General features: G+C 50.3%; 1 protein-coding gene across 1 annotated transcript in view; it reads left to right on the top strand.

Annotated features, from left to right (window-relative positions):
• The window catches only part of LOC116523403 (pleckstrin homology domain-containing family G member 2-like), a gene marked incomplete at its 3' end in the record, with an annotated part of 33,039 nt that extends 9,223 nt beyond the window's left edge, over nt 1-23,816 (top strand). The window contains exons 2-14 of the mRNA XM_032238505.1: nt 6,189-6,266; nt 6,820-7,256; nt 7,980-8,080; nt 12,221-12,287; nt 13,289-13,335; nt 13,739-13,889; nt 15,536-15,667; nt 17,100-17,282; nt 17,970-18,062; nt 20,103-20,189; nt 22,240-22,273; nt 22,413-22,514; nt 23,652-23,816. Coding sequence (XP_032094396.1) covers nt 6,218-6,266; nt 6,820-7,256; nt 7,980-8,080; nt 12,221-12,287; nt 13,289-13,335; nt 13,739-13,889; nt 15,536-15,667; nt 17,100-17,282; nt 17,970-18,062; nt 20,103-20,189; nt 22,240-22,273; nt 22,413-22,514; nt 23,652-23,816 — 1,648 coding nt within the window. The remainder of the gene's footprint in view (nt 1-6,188; nt 6,267-6,819; nt 7,257-7,979; nt 8,081-12,220; nt 12,288-13,288; nt 13,336-13,738; nt 13,890-15,535; nt 15,668-17,099; nt 17,283-17,969; nt 18,063-20,102; nt 20,190-22,239; nt 22,274-22,412; nt 22,515-23,651) is intronic.
• Between the last annotated feature and the right edge of the window lie 750 nt (nt 23,817-24,566).

Raw genomic sequence — 24,566 nt, 5'->3', positions numbered from 1 at the left:
ATTGGTTATAAATGCATATTATTAATAACAGTTATGAGATCATATAATTGTGAATGTATATATGAAACTGATAAAATAAAATAAAAATTAAAAAAATAATTTAGATTTTTATCCCGCCTTTATTACTAACGCAAGTAATAAAATAATTCAAAGTGGCGAACATGCCTACTATCCCTTCCCCCTCCTATTTTCCCCCATAACAACAACCTTATGAGGTGGGTCGGGCTCAGAGAGCGTGACTGGCCCAAAGCTGCTTTTCATGGCTAGATCTGGGACTAGAACTCCCAGTCTCCTGGCGGTTGGCTCCAAGTCACCCGGCTGGCTTCCATACCTAAGGCAGAACTAGAACTCAGCGTCTCCTGGTTTTTAATCCAGACCGAGGCGGGTCCAATCTGCAGCCTGTGGTTCCATGAGTTCCTGGACATCTTGTAACGCAGCCCCGCGAGATATAGTAAAAAAAAAATCCCTAAAAATAATAAACTAACGTTGTTTATGTATATTAACTACCGTGTATATTTTATAGAAGGCCCAAGCATTGCACGGGACTCAGGCAGGCCAAAAGTTTGGAACATCCGTGCACGGCGTGAACCTGGATGTTTTGCACAGACATGACCTCATCCTAGCTGACAGACACCTCTCCGCTTTCTGCGGCTGTATGGAGAAGCCACAGGAGGCATCTGTCACGCAGAAGACCCCTGGAGCAGTGTTTCTCAACCTTGGCAACTTGAAGATGTCCGGACTTCAACTCCCAGAATTCCCCAGCCAGCGAATGCTGGCTGGAGAATTCTGGGAGTTGAAGTCCGGACATCTTCAAGTTGCCGAGGTTGAGAAACACTGCCCTGGAGGGTTCTCCTGCTTGGAGGCTTCAGGAGTCCCAACAGATGTGGGACAGGCACATCATCTGGAAGGAATGTGGATGAAGCTTTACCGAAGGAAGCTGCTTTCCACCTTCAGCTGGAGAATTCTGGGAGTTGAAGTCCATTCTTCTTCAAGCCACCAAGGCTGCAGATCACTGCTCTTGGCCAAGGTTCTTCAAATTTGGCAACTTTTAAGACTTCCGGACTTCCACTCCTAGAATTCCCGAAACAAGAATGCATCCCCTTTGGATGTGAATCCCACCCACCCACCCCCTCAATTTGGGATTCCTGCTTATTCTCTTGCAGTCCCTTCCTCTACGACCTTCTCTTTCCTTCTTCTCGTTCCTTCTTCTCTTTCCTTCATTTTCTTCTTTCCTTCTTCTCTTTCCTTCTTTCCTTCTTTCCTTCTTCTCTTTCCTTCTTCTCTTTCCTTCATTTTCTTCTTTCCTTCTTCTCTTTCCTTTCCTTCTTTCCTTCTTCTCTTTCCTTCTTCTCTTTCCTTCATTTTTTTCTTTCCTTCTTCTCTTTCTTCTCTTTCCTTCATTTTCCTCCTCTTTCACCTCCTGTTTTCTCTCTCTTGGTTTGATGAGGCAGGAGGGAAGAAAAAGGAATGGCTGGCTGGAGAATTCTGGGAATTGAGGTCCGCAAGTTGCCCGGTTTGGAGGCCCCTTCTCTAGAGCAAGGATCAGACACACACACACACACCCCTCCCTGCTCTGGAGAGAGCAACCCTTGTACAGGATTCCCTCCCTGGCTGAGGCCACCAAGGCTGGGAACGCCAAGAAGACATTATCCAGGAGGAAAAGAATCCTCTTTCTTTCCCAGCTTCTGCCTTCCGGAGCATCCAAGGGCTTTAAGTTAGGAGAGGACATTGCCCAGACCAGTCACCAAGAAGACACAGGACAGTCCAGGTGAGGGGTGGGGGGCTGGCCCCTTCCTCTGCAAAGGCTCTGCCTTTCATCTTCATTTCCACTCCACCCTGAACCGGCCCTCCTCCTTCTCTCCGTCTTCCCAAGGGAGCCCTTTCGTCTCCCCCCGCCTTTCTTTCCCCCCCCCCCCCCGGAGTTCGCCAAGGCTCCCCCTACCAGCTGCTGGCCGGAGGAATGTCGGAATGTCGCCTTTGTCCATCTCAACGCCAAACTGGATTTGGAAAAGCAAACTAACAGCTTTTTCACAAGCACTTCACACGTCGTTCTTCCTCCTCCTCCTCCTCTTCTCCTCCTCTTTCAGGAGTTCTTTCCTGCCCTCAGTTCTTCTCACCCCGGGTAGCCTCTTGCAAGCAAGGCCCAGGTTGAAGGGGGCTCCCCTGCCCCCTCCTCAAATGGTGATGTTTGCCTGGAGGATCCTGGAGCCAGACTGCAAAACTCGGACGGTTTTTTTTAAAAAATTTCCTTTGAACCTCTCTTTTTTCTTTCTTGGGGTCCCGCCACAGACCCCCTACTCCTTTTAAAGCATCCAGCACTTCCTTCCTTTATTTCTTTATTTCTTTCTCTTTCCCCACTGAGCATTTTGGTAACCCCACCCTCCCTCCCTGACATGGATGATGTTCCCTAGGTGGGTCAAGAAATGTCTGCAATACATTTATATACATATACATACATACATACATACATACATACATATATATATATATATGTTATATTTATGCTGATAAATAAATAAAGGGAGACTAGTATAGATCTATTTCAAGCTATTTAGCTCTCATCAGCTAGCCATACCCAAGTTTTTGGGAATCGAACCTCTGCTCTATTGCCTCCCAGGCAATGTAACAAAAAAGGCAACAGTAAAAAATATTGGGTTTCTGTCTGGATGGACTCTTGTGACGAGCCTAATGACAGAGAGTGGAAGTGTGACCTTCCTCCCATACTTGGGCATATCAGGGGTTGTGACTTTAAGTATATATATATATATTCTGACTGTGTTTGATAAAAAGCTATACCGTGTACGGGCTCTGGGAAGTCCGGGGGGGGGGGAAGGGAGGTGGGATTCTGGGGGGGAGAGGGGGAAATATAGTATGTGCTGGATTTTAAACTGATTAATATGATTGCACTTGTATACTGTTGCGTTGTTAATTCTAGTGTAAAACTAGGAAGCTGAATATATTGATAGATAGTAGAAAGGGGGGTAGAGACGGTGGGAGAGAGGATCGGAGGGAGGGTGAGATGGAAGGGAGGGAGTGGATTGGGAGAGAGGAGTGATAGAGGGGGAGGGGAAGTAGGAGAGGGGAATGTTGGAGGGGAGAAAGGAAAGTTGGAGGGGGGGTGATAGAAAGGGTGTATGGAGGGTTGAAGTGGTATATTGGGTTTGTATTTTGGGGAGTATTGTTGACAAGGATGGGTGTGTTTATTGTTCAATGTTATATGGCCCCGGTTATGCACAGTATATATGTGACCGTATGAAATGAAAATGAAACAAAACATATTTACACAAGAAATGTCTGCAAGAAAACCACCACGGACCCCAAAACCCAACTCTGGGCCACAAAGACTCACTTCTACTGGAGCCCCAGCACGGGGGAAGTCGACTCAGGGCAAGCGAAGGCCCAGGGTGGTTCAACTTGCCTGGAAAGGAAAGTTTCAGGGGTTGAGATGTGAGATGTCCTGTCCCAGGTCTGGAAGACGGGGAGGCAGAGGGAGGAGAAGGGTTGATTATATCCAGCCCCACTGAACTGGTTGTATGGTGTGTCAATTTTTAACATTGTGTTTCTTATCTATAATTTTTTTCTTTTGCATAATATTTTTATTTCCGTTTCATTCTATACAATCACATGTTTACTGTGCATAACCCGAGCATGTAACATTGAGTAATAAACACAGCCCTCACTTATATAGAAAATGCCCCCTTCAATACAAACCCAATATACCGCCTTAGCCCACCATACACCCTCTTTCAACCCCCTCCAACTTTCATTCTTCCTTCTCTCATACCCCTCTACACCTACTTCCCCTCCCCCTCCATCTAACCCTAACCCTATCACTCCCTCTCTTAATCCATTCCCTCCCTTCCTTCTCCTCCTCCTCTCTCTCCCCCTCTCCACCCGCCTTCTTCTTTCACTCAGCTCCTCCCTTCGGTATACTTCTATTACCTTCCAATATATTCGGTTTGTTCAGTTTTGACACTAGCATTAAAAAGCCACAGTATACAAGTGCAATCATGTACCTTAAAGTTTAATTTATCTATAATTTTTAAATAAGCTTTTTTATCTTGCTTGTGAGCCGCCCAGAGTCCCAATGGGAGTGGGCGGCATACAAATTTTTATTAAACTCGAAACTATTAAACTCGAAGAACTCAGGAGGAGTCTCTGGATAGCAAGGAAACCAGAATCTTTTCTTGTTTATTTTTAATGTTGAGAAATGAAAAAAAAAAACCTCTTGTGTGTGTGTGGGGGGGAGAGTTTCAATTTAATTTATGTAAATCAGCAGCAACCGCTCCTTTTCCCACACTCAGGCCAGCGGAGAGAGCCAGAGGAGACCGCGTGAAAAAGCAAACAGGACTCAGACATCCGTTGAAGCCGAACAGGGCCAGGCCTAGGAGGGTATTTTTGGCCCCGGCTGAGGAATCAGGAAGTGGGTGTCTGGGGCAGCCCCCTTTGGAGAGAGTCACCGAGTGGGACCCCCCTCACGCCAGGGCTTTTGAGGAAAGGAAAGGAATGGGAACCGTGGAGAAGGGCAGAGGGCAGGAAGGAAGAAGGGAATTGAGCCCCGGGTTTCTGTTGCTAACTGAGTTTGGCTCCGTTTTGCTCCGTTGTTCAGTGAATCAACATCGTCGTTAAGTTAGCGACACGGTTGTTAAGCGAACCTGGCTGCTGCCCCGTTGATTTTGCTCGTCGGGAGGTTGCCACGGGGGGGTCACGTGACTCCGGGACACCGCAAGCGTCATAAACACGAGTCAGTTGCCAGGCATCCGAATTCTGATCGCGTGACCATGGGGAGGTTGCAACTTTAAGTGTGAAAAAGGGTTGTAAGTCACTACTTTCAGTGCCGGTGTAACTTCGGACGGACACTTAACGGGGGTTCTGGCAGTCTCGACTGCCGGTTAACTCGTAGGCGCACCACACGGACGTGCGCTGTGCAATAAGAATTGTTCTGTGCAGAATAGCAATAGCAGTTAGACTTATATAGCGCTTCATAGGGCTTTCAGCCCTCTCTAAGTGGTTTACAGAATCAGCATTTTGCCCCCAACAACAATCTGGGTCCTCATTTCACCCACCTCGGAAGGATGGAAGGCTGAGTCAACCCTGAGCCGGTGAGATTAGAACCGCTGAACTGCAGCTAACAGTGGCCTGCAGTACTGCACCCTAACCACTGCGCCACCTCGGCAAAAAACAATATGGCGCCACCCAGAGAACCGGTTTGGGGGCGTGGCAGGCCTGGGTCACTGGCGGTTCCAGCCACCCTGGACACCAAACCACTACCAGCCCGTCTGACCCGGTCCGAACTGCCAGGAACCCACCACTGCCCTCAACGAATGGGTGTCCGCTGGGTTTCCCTCCCCACAGCCCTCCCGGGGCCATAGGAGTGTTGCAGCCCCAGCACCTCCGGAGACGGGCTTATCCCCCAGTGCTGACAAGGACTCAGAAGAGAGGGCTGTGGCCGTGCGTCTTCTCACCCAAGTGGCCCACTGCACAGCTGGCACCAAACTGGTTTGGCTGCACAGCTGGCAGCAGTGGGTCCTGGCTGAAAAGATGCACAGGGTTGTGACCCAGATGTTAAAGTGCCGATAGCCCCCCCCCCGGTCGCTGTCCTTTCTGTGGCCCTTTGGCCCATCTGGGGAGGGGGGGGGGTCTTCTCAACCTCTGGAGTTGGCAGAAGGCTGCCCCCGACTCCTCCTGTGGCGGCTCTCCTGCCCCTTTGGGCCTGAACTGGGCCTGGGTTGCTCAGCCAGGGGTGCCAGGAGACCCAGCCCAGGAGATCCGATGCCTGCCGGTCCTTTCCTCCTGCAGGAATCCTGCGCTGGCTCCTTTCAGATCCTGCCTTCAATGGATTCTTTTGTTGTCTGCTCCTAGAGAACTCTGCTTGCAACGGGAATGCCTCGGTGTGTGTGTGTGTGTGTGTGTGTGTGTGTGTACACAATTGAAGCGACACAACATCCACTCATTTGTCATACGGCACTTTCACATCCTATTTCAGTAAAAAGAAGGAGCACGGGGTGTGTGAAATGCCAAGCCGAGAATATAAATTCTGAAATCTTGAAGAGGACAAAAACACGTCGAAATTGCAAATGTAACTTGGTTTGTCGCAGGTGGGGAATCTGTTTTGACACGCTGGACGCTTCGTGCTGTGCAACACAGCAACCTGCTTGTGTGCGTGTGTCTCTCTCTCTCCCTCCCAGGAAAAGGGCCCGGGGACACCAGCCTTACCATGCCCGAAGGCGCCCGCCGGGTCAGCACCAAGGAAAGAGGCAGCCCAGGTTAGTCCGTGCGCCCATGCGGCATCCACCCACACGCCTGGGAAGGGGGGGGGGGAAGGTTCCATGGGGTGGAGGGGGGGGAACAGAACCCCCTTCCCCAGATCTTTGCTCCAATTCTGGTTTTTGCATTCCAGGATTTTGTGCATGGCTGTTGTGGCTGTTGCAAACCTTGCTTTCTCCCCCCCCCCCTTTGGAGAGATTTGAGGGGAGGGAGGTGGCGAGCAGAGAAGGGGCAGAGTGCGGGTGGGTGGGGGGTTCCCTTTCTTTGCACGCTGCCCCTCCCAGCATGCCTTGCGAGGGAAACCACAGCTTTGAAAGGTGAGAAAAAACCCCCACAAAGGATGTGGAGAGGCAGGAAGCCACTTTCTTATTCTTCTTCTAAGGGTGAAAAGAGCCGGAGGGGGTGGGGGGAGAACCAGCTGCCCTCCCTACCTCCAAGTGGGCTCCTTACCTGTGCTTCCCCCCCACACACACAACATTCGTGGCTGGGAGGCCGGGGGGGGGGGTCTTTTGGGGAAGTGACTGCAGAGCCTGTTGCTCCCTCCCTCGGCAGCCCCCAGGCCCTCCTCTACCTCCTCGCTGGCTGGAATCGGGACCAAGATGGCGTCGGGCCCCATCCTGGGCAGCTGCACCTCGGTGAACACCGTCTGCTCGGACAGCGACCGCCCCGTCAGCCTCAGCTCCTCGGCCTCCTCGGCCTCTCTGCAGGACGGCGCCAGCGCCTTCGGCAGCAGCATCGGGCTGGGGGGCTGCCCTCCCGCTTACTCCCAGCAGAACGGCAGCGACATCAGCCTGGATCTGACCCCTGTGACGCTGCTGGACCGGCTGGCGGACACCCCGGGAGGAGATGGGCAGCAGTGCTGCGGCTGGGCACCGGGTCCCGGCCGAGCCAAAGAACGGCGGGTCAAGCCGTCCCATCTGGACCGGGTGGTGCTGGAGATTGTGGAAACTGAGCAGGCTTACGTCCGGGACCTCAGGAGCATCGTGGAGGTAGGAGGGCAGGAGTGGGGTGGGGGTACGAGGGAGGGCAGGAGGAGAACTTGGGGGCTCACAAAGGAGCTTTGGGGCATACAAGCATGCGACTCCTGACTTCGACTCGTTAAAGCAGCCACATCCTCTCCCGGATCGCCGGCAATGGCTCAGTTCCTGGAAATTGAGATCCTGGGAGTTGACGCTCGCCCGCCTTAAAGATACCAGGGTTGAGAGCCGAGGTGGCACAGTGGTTAGGGTGCAGCACTGCGGGCCACTTCAGCTGACTGTTATCTGCAGTTCAGCGGTTCTAATCTCACCGGCTCAAGGTTGACTCAGCCTTCCATCCTTCCGAGGTGGGTGAAATGAGGACCCGGATTGTTGTTGGGGGCGATATGCTGACTCTGTAAACCGCTTAGAGAGGGCTGAAAGCCCTAGGAAGTGTTATATAAGTCTAACTGCTATTGCTATTGAGCAGCACTGGACTCAAATGGCATAATTCTTTGCCTGGCTTTGCAACAGCCCTGCAAGGTGGGCCAAGCTGAGGGGGGGGGGAGGAGAAAGAACAGATTACAAAAGCTGTGCTGTTCCAGCGGCTCCCACTCCTCCCATTCAGCAACCCAGCCTCTGTGCGTGCCTGTCTGCCTGTCTGTCTGTCTGTGCACCTGCCTTCTCTCCCAGACCAGCTAAGGGTCTTGGCATAGGTTGTCTGATGCCCTCCCCCTCTCTTTTCTTCCTGCACAGGATTACCTGGGCTGCATTATCGACTGCGGACAGGTGTCTCTGAAACCGGAACAAGTCGGCGCTTTGTTTTGCAACATCGAGGACATCTATGAGTTCAACAGGTGAGACAGGTGTCAACAGGTGCAGTGGGGCCTCGCTTGGCTCAGGCTGGGGAGGGGTCAGCCGGTCTTGGAGTTCAGGGCGGGGCCAAACGCATGGATGTTTGTTTATTTATCCAATTCATTGGACAACCCATCTCACCGCAGGATAACTCTGGGCAGCTTACAGTACAGGTAGTCCTCAACTTATGACCACAATTGTACCCCAAACGCCTGTTGCTAAGCGAGACAATTGTTAAATGAATTTGGCCCCATTTGACAATCTTCCACCGTTGTTAAGTGAACCACTTGCATTGGCACTTTGCACTTAATTTAGTAACACGGTCATTAAGTGAACCTGGCTTCCCCATTGGTTTTGCTTGTCGGAAGGGTTGGGGTTAGGAAGGTCACAAAAGAAGATGCCATGCTCCCCCTGGGACACTGCCACCATCATACTCTGTTTCCCCCCAAATTAGGCAGGGTCTTATTTTCTTTTGACCCCCAAAATAAATAAGCGCTCGGCCTTATTTTCGGGGAGGTCTTATTATTTTGGAGGTGCAGGAGGAGGCGGAGAGCGTGGTCACCTCACGGCGGCTGCTGTGTTGCAATATTTTCCAGAAGGGCTTATTTTAGTGCATGCACTCAAAAGCCCAATTGGGCTTATTATAACAATAGCAATAGCAGTTAGACTTATATACCGCTTCATAGGGCTTTCAGCCCTCTCTAAGCGGTTTACAGAGTCAGCATTATTGCCCCCAACAACAATCAGGGTCCTCATTTCACCCACCTCGGAAGGATGGAAGGCTGAGTCAACCCTGAGCCGGTGAGATTTAAACAGCCGAACTGCAGAACTGCAGTCAGCTGAAATGGCCTGCAGTGCTGCACCCTAACCACTGCGCCACCTCGGGCTCTTCAAGCAATAGCAGTTAGACTTATATACCGCTTCATAGGGCTTTCAGCCCTCTCTAAGCGGTTTACAGAGTCAGCATATCGTCCCCACAGTCTGGGTCCTCATTTCACCCACCTCGGAAGGATGGAAGGCTGAGTCAACCTTGAGCCGGTGAGATTAGAACTGCTGAACTGCAGAACTGCAGTCAGCTGAAGTGGCCTGCAGTGCTGCATTTAACCACTACGCCATCTCGGCTCCTTATTATCCGGGGAGGTCTTATTTTCAGGGAAAACAGGGGATGTACATGCCAGTTGCCGACATCAAGAGTGGGTTGCTATCGGCTACCAGGATTAATGCCGGTTCAGCGTGCAAAAAAATTTGTGTGCTCCGCACACATGAGCATTTGCACCTAAAAAGGCCTGCCCATGCGCAGAATGTTAGAAAAGGAGAAAAAAAATATTTTTTTGCCATAAATATTGTTCTGCAAATGCAGAATCAAGATGGCGGCACCGCTGATAGAAGCGGTTGTGCGGGACAGGGCAGGCCAAGGTACCACGTACTCGGCTGAACTGATCCGAACTGGTAGGAACCCACTTCTGGTCCACATTTTGATCCCTTGACCAGTGGGATGCTGCAATAGTTGTAAGTGTGAAAAAGTGGTCATTAATATTTTTTTTCCAGGGCTGTTGTGTCTTCAAACCGAACTGTTGAAAGTCGAGACTTGCCTGTATTAAAAAATAAAACTATATGAAATGTTTATGATGATTTTCCTGGGCTGAAGGAGGAATGGCCTGGCCCCAATCTTATTTTCCTTTGCCCGCCAGACAATCCCCCTCCTCCTCACCCCTCCTCTTAAGTTTTTTAATATCCCACCAGGATCTCATCTGAGTTCCTGGCAGCCTCCTTGTTTTCCTTTTCGGTTTATTTTTTTCCTGGTGGCCCTGAACTCAGCAAACTTTTCTTCTGCTTTTGATTTTTGGTGAAATGGCCTGGAATCCAGCAAGGAAGGAGCTGCGCATAAACATTTTAAGACAATGTCTCATAAAACGGGATCTCGAATAAGTCAACCTAATAACTTCTGGGGGATTTATGGCCATGGGAATCGGCTTAGGACAAGCGCCAAGACTTTTCTGGGATGGAGAGGGGGGGGGGGGGAAGACGGACGTCTGGCTCCCAGGGAGAGTCATCGTGAAATTCTTTTCTTAGAAGGCTTTGTGGTCCTGAGTCACCTGGAGTAGAAAAAGGCGATCGACGGGGTTTTTGTAGCCAAGAGGAGAAATAAATTCTGTGGCCTAGAAGAAAAATAATTCCTTCCAACAAGAGAAATAATTTTTCCCTGCCAGAAGGTTTCCAAAGGAAGCCTTGAGGTTACAAGAAGCGTGGCGGCTTGGCGTGCCAGGCGCCTGTGATGCCAGCCTCGTCCGAAACCTGGGAACCCAAGTCCCCACCATGGCGGCTGTTTTTCCCCAAAAGACAGAACCGGTTGAATGGCCTTGGAAGACATTGAAAAACCCCTTCCAGTTATCCCCAGCTTCTTCCCTCCCACCGTGGGGTTCTCTGAGCCAGGGAACCCATCCGGAGTTAATTCTCCAACACTTTTTCTTTCCCAGTTGTATTCTTGCAAGAACAGTTGTGCTGGCTGGGGGATTCTGGGAGTTGAAGTCCACAGGACTTCAAGTCCCCAAGGTTGAGAAACACTGTTCTTGCAAGAAGAATAAATGGGAGAGGAATACCGAATCCAGAGTCCCCCTCCTACCCCCCTACCCCCCTCCCTCCCTCCCTGCCTGAGGATGGTGTGTTTAATTCCCCTTCCTCCCTCCTCCTGCCTCTGCGGAAGATCTCGAGTTTCCTTGCTTCAGCATCTTGCTTTTCCCCTTCATGGAAATGCACTCCCTGACTTGAAGGCAGGGCTGGTGCCCGACTCTGAAACAGCACCTTCCTCTCCAAGGAAGGGGAGGGAGGAGAAAGAAAAGAAAGAAAGAAGGGAAGAAAGAAAGAAAGAAAGAAAGAAAGAAAAGGGAGGTAGGGAGGAAGGAAGGAAAGAAAGAGAAAGAAAGAAAGAAAGAAAGAAAGAAGAAAGAAAAGGGAGGTAGGGAGGAAGGAAGGAAGGAAAGAAAAAGAAAGAAAGAAAGAAAAGGGAGGTAGGGAGGAAGGAAAGAAATAAAGAAGGGAGGAAGAAAGAGAAAGAGAAAAGAAGGAAGGGAGGAAGAAAGGAAAGAAAGAAAGAAAGAAAGAAAAAAGGAGGTAGGGAGGAAGGAAGGAAAGAAAGAAAGAAAGAAAGAAAAGGGAGGTAGGGAGGAAGGAAGGAAATAAAGAAAGAAGAAGGGAGGAAGAAAGAGAAAGAAAGAAAAGAAGGAAGGGAGGAAGAGAAAGGAAAGAAAGAAAGAAAGTCTACAGATCAAACTGGAGCCAGGAGATGTAGCCCACCCATAACTGGGGTGTTTTGCCCTGAGTTCATTTTCTCAGCCGGCTGATCTGATCCGTCACCTGCTTTTGCAGCGGTGAAGCAGGAGAGCACGACTGGGGGGGATGGGGGGGGAGATTTTGTCAACTTGGCATTCGCTGAGCCTGTAATTTGAGCAGGACAGGGGGTGGGGGGATTGAGGGGCTGAAAAGGGGGAGCAGGAGGTGGGGAAGATGGTGTGGGGGGGAGATGGAGGCTGGGAAGGACGCAGAAGGAAGCTGGGGGGGGGGTGTTAGAGCAGCAGGAAAGGGGCTCAGACTCCGGTGATCTGAAGGGGTGGGGGCAGACTCTCTATTTAAAATGGGGAGAGGGGGAGTCAGGTAAGGGAGCAGACAGAAGGTTCCCCAATGAGACTTTCTGGCTCCTCGCCAGCTCCTTGGTTTATTTTTAGCCCCCCCTACCCCCCCCCTGCGCAGCCCCTCTCTCCTTTTTTCTGCCTCCTGCTGATTTTCCGCCTTTTAAAACCTGGCCGGTGGCCAAGAGCTCCATCGATGCTCCGGACTTCCCACCTGGGAGGCTTTTGGTGGGGAGGCACCAACCGATGGGACCCGCAGGGGAAGGGGAGGGACGGAGCTGGTTTGGGGGGTCCCTTCCCCTCCACCGAAGCCCCTTCCCATTAATCCTTCAGCCCAGAGACACCCCCCCTTGTGTTTGCAAGGGATTCAGAAACGCTCGGCTGGTCCCCTTGGCTGAATCAGCAGGGCTGGTTGCAGGCGAGGCCGAAGGCGCCTTCAGGAAGGGTGGGGGGGCTCAACCTGTGGCAAATCTCCTCCTTTATGCCCCCTTTCCCTTCTTTTCTCTCCTGGGACAGTGAGCTCCTGGAGGATCTGGAGAGGACCCCCAGTGCCCACGCAATTGCACACTGCTTTGTCCAAAGGGTAAGTGCCTGACCACCACTACTACTACTACTACTACTAGTAGTAGTACTACTACTACTACTACTACTACTTCTCCCCTAGGGGAGACATGATAGCAGCCTTCCGATATCTCAGGGGTTGCCCCAAAGAAGAGGGAGTCAAGCTATTCTCCAAGGCAGCTGAGGGTAGAACAGTGTTTCTCAACCTTGGCGACTTTAAGTCCTATGGACTTCAACTCCCAGAATTCCCCAGCCAGCTGTGCTGGCTGGGGGATTCTGGAAGTTGAAGTCTATAGGACTTAAAAGTCGCCAAGGTTGAGAAACACTGGGGTAGAACAAGAAGCAATGGATGGAAACTAATCAAGGAGAGAAGCAACTTAGAACTAAGGAGAAATTTCCTGACAGTGAGAACAATTAACCAGTGGAACAAGTTGCCTCCAGAAATCATAGGCACTCCATCACTGAAGGTTTTTAAGAAGAGACTAGACAGTCACTTATCTGAAATGGTATAAGTTCTCCTGCTTGAGCAGGGGGCTGGACTAGAAGACCTCCAAGGTCCTTTCCAGTTCTGTTGTAGTCTAATTTAGTATAGTCTAACGAAGAGAAGCACCAGGGGAGACAGGATAGCAGTCTTCCAATATCTCAGCGGTTGCCCCAAAGAAGAGGGAATCAAGCTATTCTCCAAGGCACCTGAGGGTAGAACGAGAAGCAATGGGTGGAAACTAATCAAGGAGAGAAGCAACTTAGAAATGAGAAGAAATTTCCTGACAGTTAGAACAATTAATCAGTGGAACAGAAGTTGCCTCCAGACGTTGTGAAAGCCCCAACACTGGAAGTCTTTAAGAAGATGTTGGATGGCCATTTGTCTGGAACGATATAGGTTCTCCTGCCTAGGCAGGGGGTTGGACTAGAAGGCCTCCAAGGTCCCTTCCAACTCTACTCTTCTATTCTCTAGCAAGCAGAGAAATCGCCTTCTCATTGTGCGCTGCAATACATTTGATGCTGTTCCATTCCATTTTGCAGAGCGAAGAATTCGATATCTACACTTTGTACTGCATGAACTACCCCAAGTAAGTCCACAGTCCCTCGCAAATCAGTAAAGCCTGAATCTCCTGCTTCCCTGGGCGGTTTTCAGCACAATCTGGGTCGGTTCCACCCACCCACCCACCCAGTCCAGAGAGTCTCCAAACTCTGCCACTTTAAGACGTGAGGACTTCAACTCCCAGAATTCCTCATTCAGTCCCGCTGGCTGGGGGATTTTGGGAGTTGAAGTCCTCAGGTCTTAAAAGTTGCCAAGTTTGGAGACCTCTGTAAGTCTAGTCCCTCCAGCAGTGTTTCTCAACCTTCCTCGTTTTATAATGCCTGGACTACAACTCCCAGAATGCCCCAGCCAGCTAGGCAAAGTTATAAATCTCAGCTTCTCCCCTTCCTTCCTTCCTTCCTTCCTTCTTCCTCTCCTCTCCCCATGGCAAGCTCCGTCTCGGTGCTCCGGCAGTGCATGGAGGATGAATCCCTGGCAAAGTTCTTCCGGGAGAGGCAGGCCACTCTCTCGCACTCGCTGCCCCTGGAGACGTACCTTCTCAAGCCGGTCCAGCGGATTCTGAAGTACCATCTGCTGCTGCAGGTTAGTGGCGCCACTTCAGGGTCCTTGGAGGTCTCTGAGCTCGGCTGTTTTCTTGCAGACGTTTCACTACCCAACTAGGTAACCTCATCAGTGCTCGAGAGGGAGTGGGATGTGTGGAGAAGAGGAGGAGGAGGACTGTGGGGTCCTTGGGGCATTCTGAGCTTGGTGGTTTTCTTGCAGACCTTACATTACCAAACTAGGTAACGTCATCAGTGCTAGAACGGAGAGGAGGAGGAGGAGGAGGAGGGGGGAGGAGGAGGAGGAGGAGGACTGTGGGGTCCTTGGGGCATTCTGAGCTTGGTGGTTTTCTTGCAGACCTTTCATTACCAAACTAGGTAACGTCATCAGTGCTAGAACGGAGAGGAGGAGGAGGAGGAGGAGGAGGAGGAGGAGGAGGAGGAGGAGAGTGGGATCTCTAGGGGTCTCCGAGCTTGCTTGGTTTTCTTGAAGACATTTCATGACCCAACTAGGTAATATCATCAGTTTTTCCGAGGAAGGGGTTTGCTTTCTGTATCTATACAGTATCTTGCCTTGCAGTCTACGCAGCCTTTGCCCAGGTAAGCAGGGATTAACACCAGACAAACAATCCATCAGAAAACAACATCCTAAGCAAGAATCATGGAGAAAACCTACACCGATCCTTGGAGGGCAAAGCTGCTGTATAAAAACACAAGAGGGCAAACCCTGATCAGATTCTTGTTCATTTTGAATTCTCTTCTATTTACATAATCTATGTATTTATTTATTTCTTACATTTATGTGCTTCTCCTCTTACCAAGAGGGGAACTATGATTTATCTATTGCACTGCAAGTCATCCAGAGAAGGGTGCGGTTCCTACGTGACACGGTGCCGGGTTGCTCGCGCACACGTTTTGTGTTCGTTGCGCCTCCGCAGTTTGCTGTTAATGGTTGTGCGCATGTGTGAAGACCATTGAAAGCAATAGCAATAGTTAGACTTCTATACCGCTTCATAGGGCTTTCAGCCCTCTCTAAGCGGTTTACAGAGTCAGCATATCGCCCCCACAGTCTGGGTCCTCATTTCACCCACCTCGGAAGGATGGAAGGCTGAGTCAACCCTGAGCCGGTGAGATTTGAACCGCTGAACTGCAGAACTGCAGTCAGCTGAAGTAGCCTGCAGTGCTGTATTTAGCAATAGAAATAGCAGTTAGACTTATATTCCGCTTCATAGGGCTTTCAGCCCTCTCTAAGCGGTTTACAGAGTCAGCATATTGCCCCCAACAACAATCCAGGTCCTCATTTTACCCACCTCGGAAGGATGGAAGGCTGAGTCAACCCTGAGCCGGTGAGATTTGAACAGCCGAACTGCTGAACTGCAGTCAGCTGAAGTAGCCTGCAGTGCTGCATTTAACCACTGCGCCACCTTGGCTCTTAAAAGCTAATCAACAAGATGCAATGGCAACGGAGACCGGAAGGGAAGCGTTTGGGGGGCGTGGCCAGCCTGGGTTGCTGCCGGTTCTGCCAGATGACCACCACCGGATCAGCTGGACGGAGCCGAACTGGGAACAACCCATCTCTGACCCAGAGGTGCTTCTAAGCCAGAAAGGAGGCCCTGTGCAGAAAGCCGGTTGGACGCGGGATTTAACTCTCTTAACCGGAAACCATCCTTGGGTGTTTTTCCCCTGCAGGAACTGGCCAAGCATTACGACAAGAGCAGCCCCGGCTACGACTCGGTGGAAGAGGCCAGCATCACCATGACGGCTGTGGCTTGGTACATCAACGACATGAAGCGGAAGCAGGAGCACGCCAGCCGGCTGCAGGTCCGGAGGGAAGGGGGTTCGTCCTTTGGGGTCTGGGAAGGGGCAGCTCCTCTGGCCTGCTTTATTATTATTATTATTATTTATTATTTATTAAATTTATAGGCCGCCCAATCCCGCAGGACTCTGGGTGGCTTACAAAGCAAAAGGAAAAAGGAAAAAAGAAAAATAAAAAATAAAAATTTAAAATTCTTTTTTTTATTTTAATTTTATCAATTTCATATATACATTCACAATTATATAATCTCATAACTGTTATTAATAATATGTATTTATAACCATTTTTCCCTACTGTTGACAATATACTTGAAGATTGCTTTTTTAACATCCCATAGATCCATCTTATCTTACAACGGTCTTACTTCTTCCTTCCCTCCCTCTTTCCTTCCCTCGTTTCTTCTCTCCTACTCCCATTCCTTCCCTCCCTCCTTCCCCTTCCCTCCTTCTCTCCTTCTTCCTTCCTTCCCTCCTTTCTCTTCTCCTTCTCTCCTTCCTTTCCCCCTTCCTTTCCTCCTTCCATCCCCCCTTCCTTCTCTCCTACGTTCCCTCCTTCCTTCCCTCCTTCCTTCCCTCCTTCCTTCTCTCCTTCCTTCCCTCCTTCCTTCCCTCCTTTCTTCTCTCCTTCTCTCCTTCCTTCCCTCCTTCCTTCCCTCCTTTCTTCTCTCCTTCCTTCCCTCCTTCCTTCCCTCCTTTCTTCTCTCCTTCCTTCTCTCCTTCCTTCCCTCCTTCGTCCCCTCCTTTCTTCTCTCCTTCCTTCCCTCCTTCCTTCCCTCCTTTCTTCTCTCCTTCCTTCCCTCCTTTCTTCTCTCCTTCTCTCCTTCCTTCCCTCCTTCCTTCTCTCCTTCTCTCCTTCCTTCCCTCCTTGCTTCCCTCCCTCCTTCCCTCCCTCCTTCCTACCCCCCTCCTAGGCTGCTTTATTATTATTATTATTTATTATTTATTAAATGTATAAGCCGCCCAATCCCGCAGGACTCTGGGCGGCTTACAAAGCGAAAGAAAAAGGGAAAAATAAAAATAAAAAATAAATTTAAAATTCACAACACGCATTTGTTCTAGTCGGGGCCGGACCTTTCAATAAGGTCAACAGCCCCAGGCCTGCCGGAAGAGCCAGGTTTTAACGGCCTTCCCGAAGGCACCTGCCCACCTGCCGGGAGGGAGGAGACTCCGGGATTCAGAAGTCAGGACTCCTGGAAGGGCAGTTCCTGCCTTTGTGGGGTCCTGGGGTCTCTCTGAGCTTGGTGGTTTTCTGGCAGACGTTTCATGGCCCAGCTAGGTGACCTCATCAGTGCTGGAAGGAAGGGTATTTTCCCTGTGCAAGGAAGCCACTTACCGATCAACAGGCGGCAGGGACCCATCCATGAGGTCTCCTCCAGTGACCCAAGGGGCTCCCCCTCCCCTCTTCGTACGCTGACCTCTCTCCCCCTCCCCTTCCTAGGAGATCCAGGGTCTGCTGGCCGGATGGACTGGTCCGGAGCTGGGCGCCTTTGGGGAGCTGATCCTGGAGGGTCAGTTCCGGGTGCCACGAGCCCGCAAGGAAAGGGTCTTCTTCCTGCTCAGCAAGGTCCTCCTCATTGCCAAGCGGCGCGGGGAGACCCTCCTCTACAAGAGCCACATCTTCGTAAGGGGGAGTCTGGGGGGAGGGAGGATTGGGACCAGTTAGATCGGGGCTTCTCGACCTGGGCATCCCGCCTGGGGAGTTCTGGGAGTTGTAGATTACCCATGTTAAATTTGCATGCCGCCTGGGGAGTTCTGGGAGTTATAGTCCACCCAGATTAAATTTGCATGCCGCCTGGGGAGTTCTGGGAGTTCTAGTCCACCCAGATTAAAGTTGCATGCCGCCTGGGGAATTCTGGGAGTTATAGTCCACCCAGATTAAAGTTGCATGCCGCCTGGGGAGTTCTGGGAGTTGTAGTCCACCCAGATTAAAGTTGCATGCCACCTGGGGAATTCTGGGAGTTGTAGTCCACCCAGATTAAAGTTGCATGCCGCCTGGGGAGTTCTGGGAGTTCTAGTCCACCCAGATTAAAGTTGCATGCCGCCTGGGGAATTCTGGGAGTTGTAGTCCACCCAGATTAAAGTTGCATGCCGCCTGGGGAATTCTGGGAGTTATAGTCCACCCAGATTAAAGTTGCATGCCACCTGGGGAGTTCTGGGAGTTGTAGTCCACCCAGATTAAAGTTGCATGCCACCTGGGGAGTTCTGGGAGTTGTAGTCCACCCAGATTAAAGTCCGTGAGGCTGAGTTGGACTTTGGAGAGGGTGGGGGGGGGGCTCGTTTCCAGTGATGTTCCCCTCTGGCTTTGCAGTGCTGCAACCTGGCGCTGCAGGAGAACACCAAGGACCCCCTGAGCTTCAAAATCTCGGACCTCTCCATTCCTAAACAGCAGCACACGATCCAGGTGAGACGCCCGGCGCCCACAGCAGCCGATCCAGGACTTCTGTGAGGCCTCTAGGAGACGGTGGCCCCTGGAAAGCGATTTGGGGAAGGGTCTGAGCTCAGATCTCAGTGAAATGGGGGGGGGGGGGTAGAAGGCCTTTCTTCCTGGGAAATCAGAGAGTGGGGACGATTCGGATGTTCCCTCGTTGGCAGCTGCAGGTCCCATAACTGGGGGGGGGGGAGACATCGAGGGTATGCGGGTGTCTGATTAGGAATGGACGGATAAGGGGGGGACTCGGCCCTCGGCTGCATAACGGTGGAGGAAAAAAGCTCATAACGGACCCTCCTTAGTTTCTCAGGCTGCCCAGGAGACTCGTAATTTCAGCCTTGCAAGGTTCTCTTCAGGTAGTTTTACAAGCCGCTCCCCTGGATGGGTTTCCTGTCTGGATTACCCTGGGAAAGCCGGCAGATCCCAGGAAGCCACTCTGCTGCCCTCGATCCCATCGTCTTAATCCTAATCTTGAGCCTGAGCCTTAAAGGGGTTTTATTCCCACCCTTTTACAATCCCTTCCGCAAAGGCTTTGCAAACGTTTCCTGCTTAGACGGAACCCTGGGCTGCCTGTTGCGGATCACCCGATCCACGTTAATCCTGGGTAGATTCCCATATATATATATATCTTTGGGGGGAAGAACTGTAGCTGCCGGCCCTCAGCCCCTCATCGGCCAAGCAAGGTTCTCAAAACATTTGAAGTTTGTTCAACCGCCAATTGTCGATTTATAGGCAGTCCTTGACTTACAACTGCAACTGGTCCTCGTTGCTAAGCAAGGTGGTTGTTAAGTGCATTTCGCCCCGTTTTACGACCTTTCTCGCCAGTGTTGTTAAGTGAATCCCTGCAGCTGTTATGTTAATCACTTGAGTTGTGAAGTGTGGCTGTTGGACCTGGGAGCCGTCGGACAGTGAGGAGGCTGGGGAGGGGCAGGGGCCAGTCCTGGAGGCTGGGGAAGGCTCGGACGAGGGCTGTGAGTCGGAGGCAGAGAGGGGGCCGAGGCCGTCTGGCAGTTCTCAGCTGCCTTCGGAGCTAGACAGCAGTGAGGCAGAGGAACAGCTGGAGCCTGTTCCCAGTGTGCGCACGCACAGAGCTGCCAGAAGAAAGGAACAGCTCAGAAATCAGGGGAGACATGGGAGTAAAGCCACAGGTGGACAGTGAATGGCCCCTCCCATAGGAAATATGAGCCGATATGTGGCGCAGTGGTTAAATGCAGCACTGCAGGCCACTTCAGCTGACTGCAGTTCGGCTGTTCAAATCTCACCGGCTCAGGGTTGACTCAGCCTTCCATCCTTCCGAGGTGGGTGAAATGAGGACCCGGATTGTTGTTGGGGGCGATATGCTGACTCTGTAAACCGCTTAGAGAGGGCTGAAAGCCCTAGGAAGCGGTATATAAGTCTAACTGCTGTTGCTATAATAAGGAGCGAAAGAGGAGGGGTTTTTGCAGGAAACAGCTCGTCCGTTCGGTTGTTAGATCCGTTTCAGGAGTGTGGAGATCTGTCCGTGAATCCCAGGGACTCTGTGCCCAGCCTTTCCTTGCACAGCGCCTCACTTGGGAAATATTTGCATGGCAGCTTCCCAGGACAGATAAGGTCTGTGGTCCTAAATACTCCTTTGAAAGACTGTGTGCCAGGCCTTGGCTGAATGGGAATGAGAGGGATTCGCATTCCTTTAATAAAAGGGGTTTCATCGGGACCAGGAATCTGCCTCTTCGGTCAGAACACTGGATCCCCCTTGATTTCGCGTCTCAGAAGGTCCCAAGTCCCCTGAGCCTGCAACTGTCATAAGTACATGCCAGTTGCCGAGCTTCCAAACTGCGATCACGCCACTGTGGGAGATGCTGCGACGGCCAGGTGTGTGAAAAATGGCCCTAGGTCCCTTTCTTGGGTGCTGTTGTGGCTTCGAATGGCCCTTAAACGCATCGTTGTAAGGCGAGGAATTGCCTGTAAATGGATTTCTGGATTCCCGGGCTGTAGAAACGGCCTCCACACACCTTCCTTGCTCCGCTGTCGCAGGTGAAGAACCAGGAAGAGAAGCGGCTTTGGATTCATTACCTGAAACGTTTGATTGTGGAAAATCACCCGGCATCCATTCCCCAGAAGGTAAAGGGGGAGGGGGCTTTGTGGGGGGGGGGGAGGGAGGGGGCAGCAGCCGGCTGGGGTTTTCCTGAACTTGGGCTCTTAATGGAAGGGGGAAGCCTAGACGGGTAGTCCTCGAATTACGACCACTATTTGGATTTGGAAATCTGGATGTAAGCCGTGGCGTTTATAACAAGGGGTCTCCAACCTTGTCAACTCCCAGAATTCCCCAGCCAGCTTTGCCTTCTGGGAGTTGAAGTCCTCCAGGCTTAAAGTTGCCACGGTTGGGGACCCCTAGGGAATAGAATAGAATAGAATAGAATATAGAATAGAATAGAATATAAAGAGCATAGAATATGGAGCATAGCATAGAGAAAATATAGAGTAGAATAGAGAATAGAATAAAAAATGGAATGGAATAGAATATAGAATATAGAATATAGAATATAGAATATAGAATATAGAATATAGAATATAGAATATAGAATATAGAATATAGAATATAGAATATAGAATATAGAATATAGAATATAGAATATAGAATATAGAATATAGAATATAGAATATAGAATATAAAGAGCATAGAATATGGAGCATAGCATAGAGAAAATATAGAGTAGAATAGAGAATAGAATAAAAAATGGAATGGAATAGAATATAGAATATAGAATATAAAGAGCGTAGAATATGGAGCATAGCATAGAGAAAATATAGAGTAGAATAGAGAATAGAATAAAAAATGGAATGGAATAGAATAGAATATAGAATAGAATATAGAATATAAAGAGCATAGAATATGGAGCATAGCATAGAGAAAATATAGAGTAGAATAGAGAATAGAATAAAAAATGGAATGGAATAGAATATAGAATAGAATAGAATAGAATAGGATTCTTTCTATTAAGAAGTCTATTAAGATCTGGCTTTTCCGGCAGGCCTGGGGCTGTTGATCTCTTGAACGAGGTCCAGCCCCACTGAGGTTGAGTGCATGTTGTGTCTTTTTAAACTTGCCTTGTCTTCTACTTTTTAAACTTTTTGTGTTTTTTTAAAATTGTTTTTATGTAAGCCGCCCGGAGTCCTTCGGGATTGGGTGGCATATAAATTTATTAAACATTTAAACATTTCTTGGCCAAGTGTGACTGGATACACAAGGGATTTGTCTTTGGTGCAAAAGCTCTGTGTGCATCAAGAAAATACATCCATCAGGAATCATAAGATGCAGCTCTTAGTGGTAGTCACAGATGCTAACTAAGCCATCAAATCATACTAGGAAACTAAATAAAGCCATATCAATTGTAAAGATAGGAGCAACGAGGTTGGAGTCCTAAGTGGGAGGAGATAGTTAGTAGGAAGGATGAGGAGGAGAATAGTAACACAGTCTTAGTAAATAGTTTGACAGTGTTGGAGGAATTAGTCAGAGCCAAGGTGGCGCAGTGGTTAGGGTGCAGTACTGCAGGCCATTTCAGCTGACTGCAGTTCGGCTGTTCAAATCTCACCGGCTCAAGGTTGACTCAGCCTTCCGTCCTTCCGAGGTGGGTGAAATGAGGACCCGGATTGTTGTTGGGGGCGATATGCTGACTCTGTAAACCGCTTAGAGAGGGCTGAAAGCCCTATGAAGCGGTATATAAGTCTAACTGTTATTGCTATTAGTTGTGTAGCAGAGCGATGGCATTCAGGGAAAAAACTGTCCTTGTGTCTAGTTGTCTTGTTGCGCAGTGCCCGAGAACATCGTTTTGAGGGTAGGAGTTGAAACAATTTACGTCCAGGATGCGAGGGGTCGGTAGATATATTTTTTCCCCAACAGTTTCCATGGCAGACAAGGTACAGCGATGTCATTAAGTGGAACTTAAAATGGGATAACACCTGGTGGGGGTGCAAGAAATTTTACGGTGGCCGGAAGGGCCTCCCTAGCCATAAAGCACTCACTTTGAGGCTGCCGTAATTCAGCATTGTCGTAACACAGAGGGTCGTAAGTGCAGAACTACAAGTGTTTTCTAACTTGGCCACTTTCAGACAGGTGGGCTTCAACTCCCAGAATTCTTGCCCCTGATGGTCTCTTTCTTTCTCTTTCCAGGCCAAGCAAGTCCTGCTGGAGAACAGCTTCCAGGGTAAGAGTCTGGGGGTCCACCAGCCCCCGGCCCCATTTCCAGCATGTTGCTACAGCCATCTGTTCTTGCGTGGGGAGTGGGGGGACACAGGTCTCTGGCTATTTGCTTTCCGAGTGACGGGTTCTCCCCTGATTGCCAGGATCCCCAGACATGGTCTTCAGCCCCGAGACCCCCAAGAGGCCCCTGCCTTCTCCTCCGCTGGACGAGCCCAGGGCCAGCCTGCGTGGCCGCCGGCAGTCAGGTGAGGCCGGATCAGCAGTTACACAGGCATCTCCGCAGGGTCTTCCTTCCGGGATGGTCAAGAGTTCCTTGACCCACCTGGTGGACGGAGGGTTACTGAGAGCCCCCCACCCCACCCCGGAGACAGGTACAAGCAGTCCTCAGCTTACAACAGTTGATTTAGTGACCGTCCAAAGTTACAATGGCACTGAAAAATGTGACTTATGACCGTTTTTCAAAGTTACGACCATTTGCAGCATCCCCGTGGTCAGAATTCAACTGGCAACTGGCTCCTATTTATGACGGTCGCAGCGTCCCGGGGTCACGTGGTCCCCTTTTGCGACCTTCTGACAAGCAAAGTGAAGGATTCACTTAACAGCCGTGGGACTAATTTATCAACTGCAGTGATTCACTTAACAACCATGGCAAGAAAGTTTGCAAAATGGGGCAAAATTTACTTAACGAATGTTTTGCAGAACAGAAATTTTTTTCCGGCTCAATCGTGGGAATGCTGCGACGGCTGCGAGTGTGAAAAATAGTGTTAAATCACCTTTTTCAGTGTAACTTGAAACGGTTGTAAGTTGAGGACTGCCAATAGGAGACTCGGCCTAACAGCGGAGCCTGTAGGAACTTCGATATTTTTCTCATTTTTAAGACGAGGAGCCAAAAAAAATGAGGCCTCCAATCAGCCTTCGGAGTTCAGAAAGACCCCAGACTACAATTCCCAGAATTCTCTTGAGCCTTGTTGGCTAAGAATGATGGGGGATGTAGTCTTGATACTTCCTCTGGCTGATCTAGAAGAGAGTTCCTCAGTTTTAGCAACGCTGCAAGCCGCAATGAATCCTTGGTTCGCATAACAACCGTGGCGTTTGCTTTACGACCGTTACAAGAAAGGCCAGGAAAATCGGGTCAGCCGTGGGGGGGAGGGGGACCTGATTCATGACCGTCCCAATTTGCAACTGTGATGCGCAGGCTCTATGACGGTTGTAAATCAAGGAATCCCTGTAAACGGGTGAGCTATTTGCATTCCAAAACCCGAAACTCCAGAATTCCTGAAGGGTCGTATTCAGTCGCTGGGCTTAAAGTGGGGCCGGGGGGGTCCTAGGACCATCCCTGCTGAGGTGGGGCGGGGATTCGAACTCAGAGCCTCCTCTTTCAGAGCCTCCGGAGTCCATGTACAGCCCCGAGAGAATCCGGCGGAGCTGCCCCATTTTACAGCTGGAGAAAAGCGGCTCTTATCGCCGAGGCCGCCGGCAGTCAGGTGAGCTACCTGGGGAAAGGGGCGGGGCTGCACAAGGTGGGCGGGGCTCCAGCCTATTCTCAGGCAAGAGGAGCCCTTCCCAAAGCAGGGTGTGTGTCCTGCAGTGGGACACCAGGGGGCGCCAGCAGACCACGAGACCTGCTCATCCTCCCTGTTCGGATGTCCTTATCTTGTGACCGAAACGGTCACTTTGAAGGAAGCCAGGGGCAGAAAGCGTCCGAGGGAGCCTCCCAGAGGAAGCCGTTCCAGATAGCGTCTGCCTGATCCAGATAGCGTCCCCGGAGAAGCCTCAGCATGGTTTTTCTGTCTTCTTGTTTCTCAACCTTGGCTGCTTGAAGAGAGCTGGATTTCAACTCCCAGAATTCCCCAGGCAAAACCGTAGCAGTTCTATAGCTTTAATTAAATTTAAATTAAATTTATTTATAACCAATTTTTTTTTGCTTTTATTTTGTACAATGACAGTAAAGGCTGTATTATTTAATAGCCTCTATCTTGGAGAGAGTTGGGAGTCTGCGGATCTTCACGTTGGCTGGGGAATTCTGGGAATTGAAGTTCACCCAACTTCAAGCTCCCCAGCTGGAGAAATACTGCTTGAGACACTATACAGGTCGTCCTCAACTTACAACCATATCTCTAGCAACCATTCCAAGTTTAGGGTCACTCAAAAAATGTCACTGACGACCGGTCCTCACCCTTACGACCATTGCAGCTTCCCAGAGCCACGTGATCACCATTTGGTACCTTCTCCGCCCGCTTCCCACAAGCAAAGTCAGTGGGGAAGGCAGGTTTGCTTAACGACCACAACTCACTTAA

The sequence above is a fragment of the Thamnophis elegans genome, unplaced genomic scaffold, assembly GCF_009769535.1.
Source record: "Thamnophis elegans isolate rThaEle1 unplaced genomic scaffold, rThaEle1.pri scaffold_257_arrow_ctg1, whole genome shotgun sequence".
Classification (NCBI taxonomy): Eukaryota; Metazoa; Chordata; class Lepidosauria; order Squamata; family Colubridae; genus Thamnophis; species Thamnophis elegans.
The sequence above is the reverse complement of the archived record's forward strand: the minus strand, read 5'-3'. Positions and strand labels throughout refer to the sequence as shown.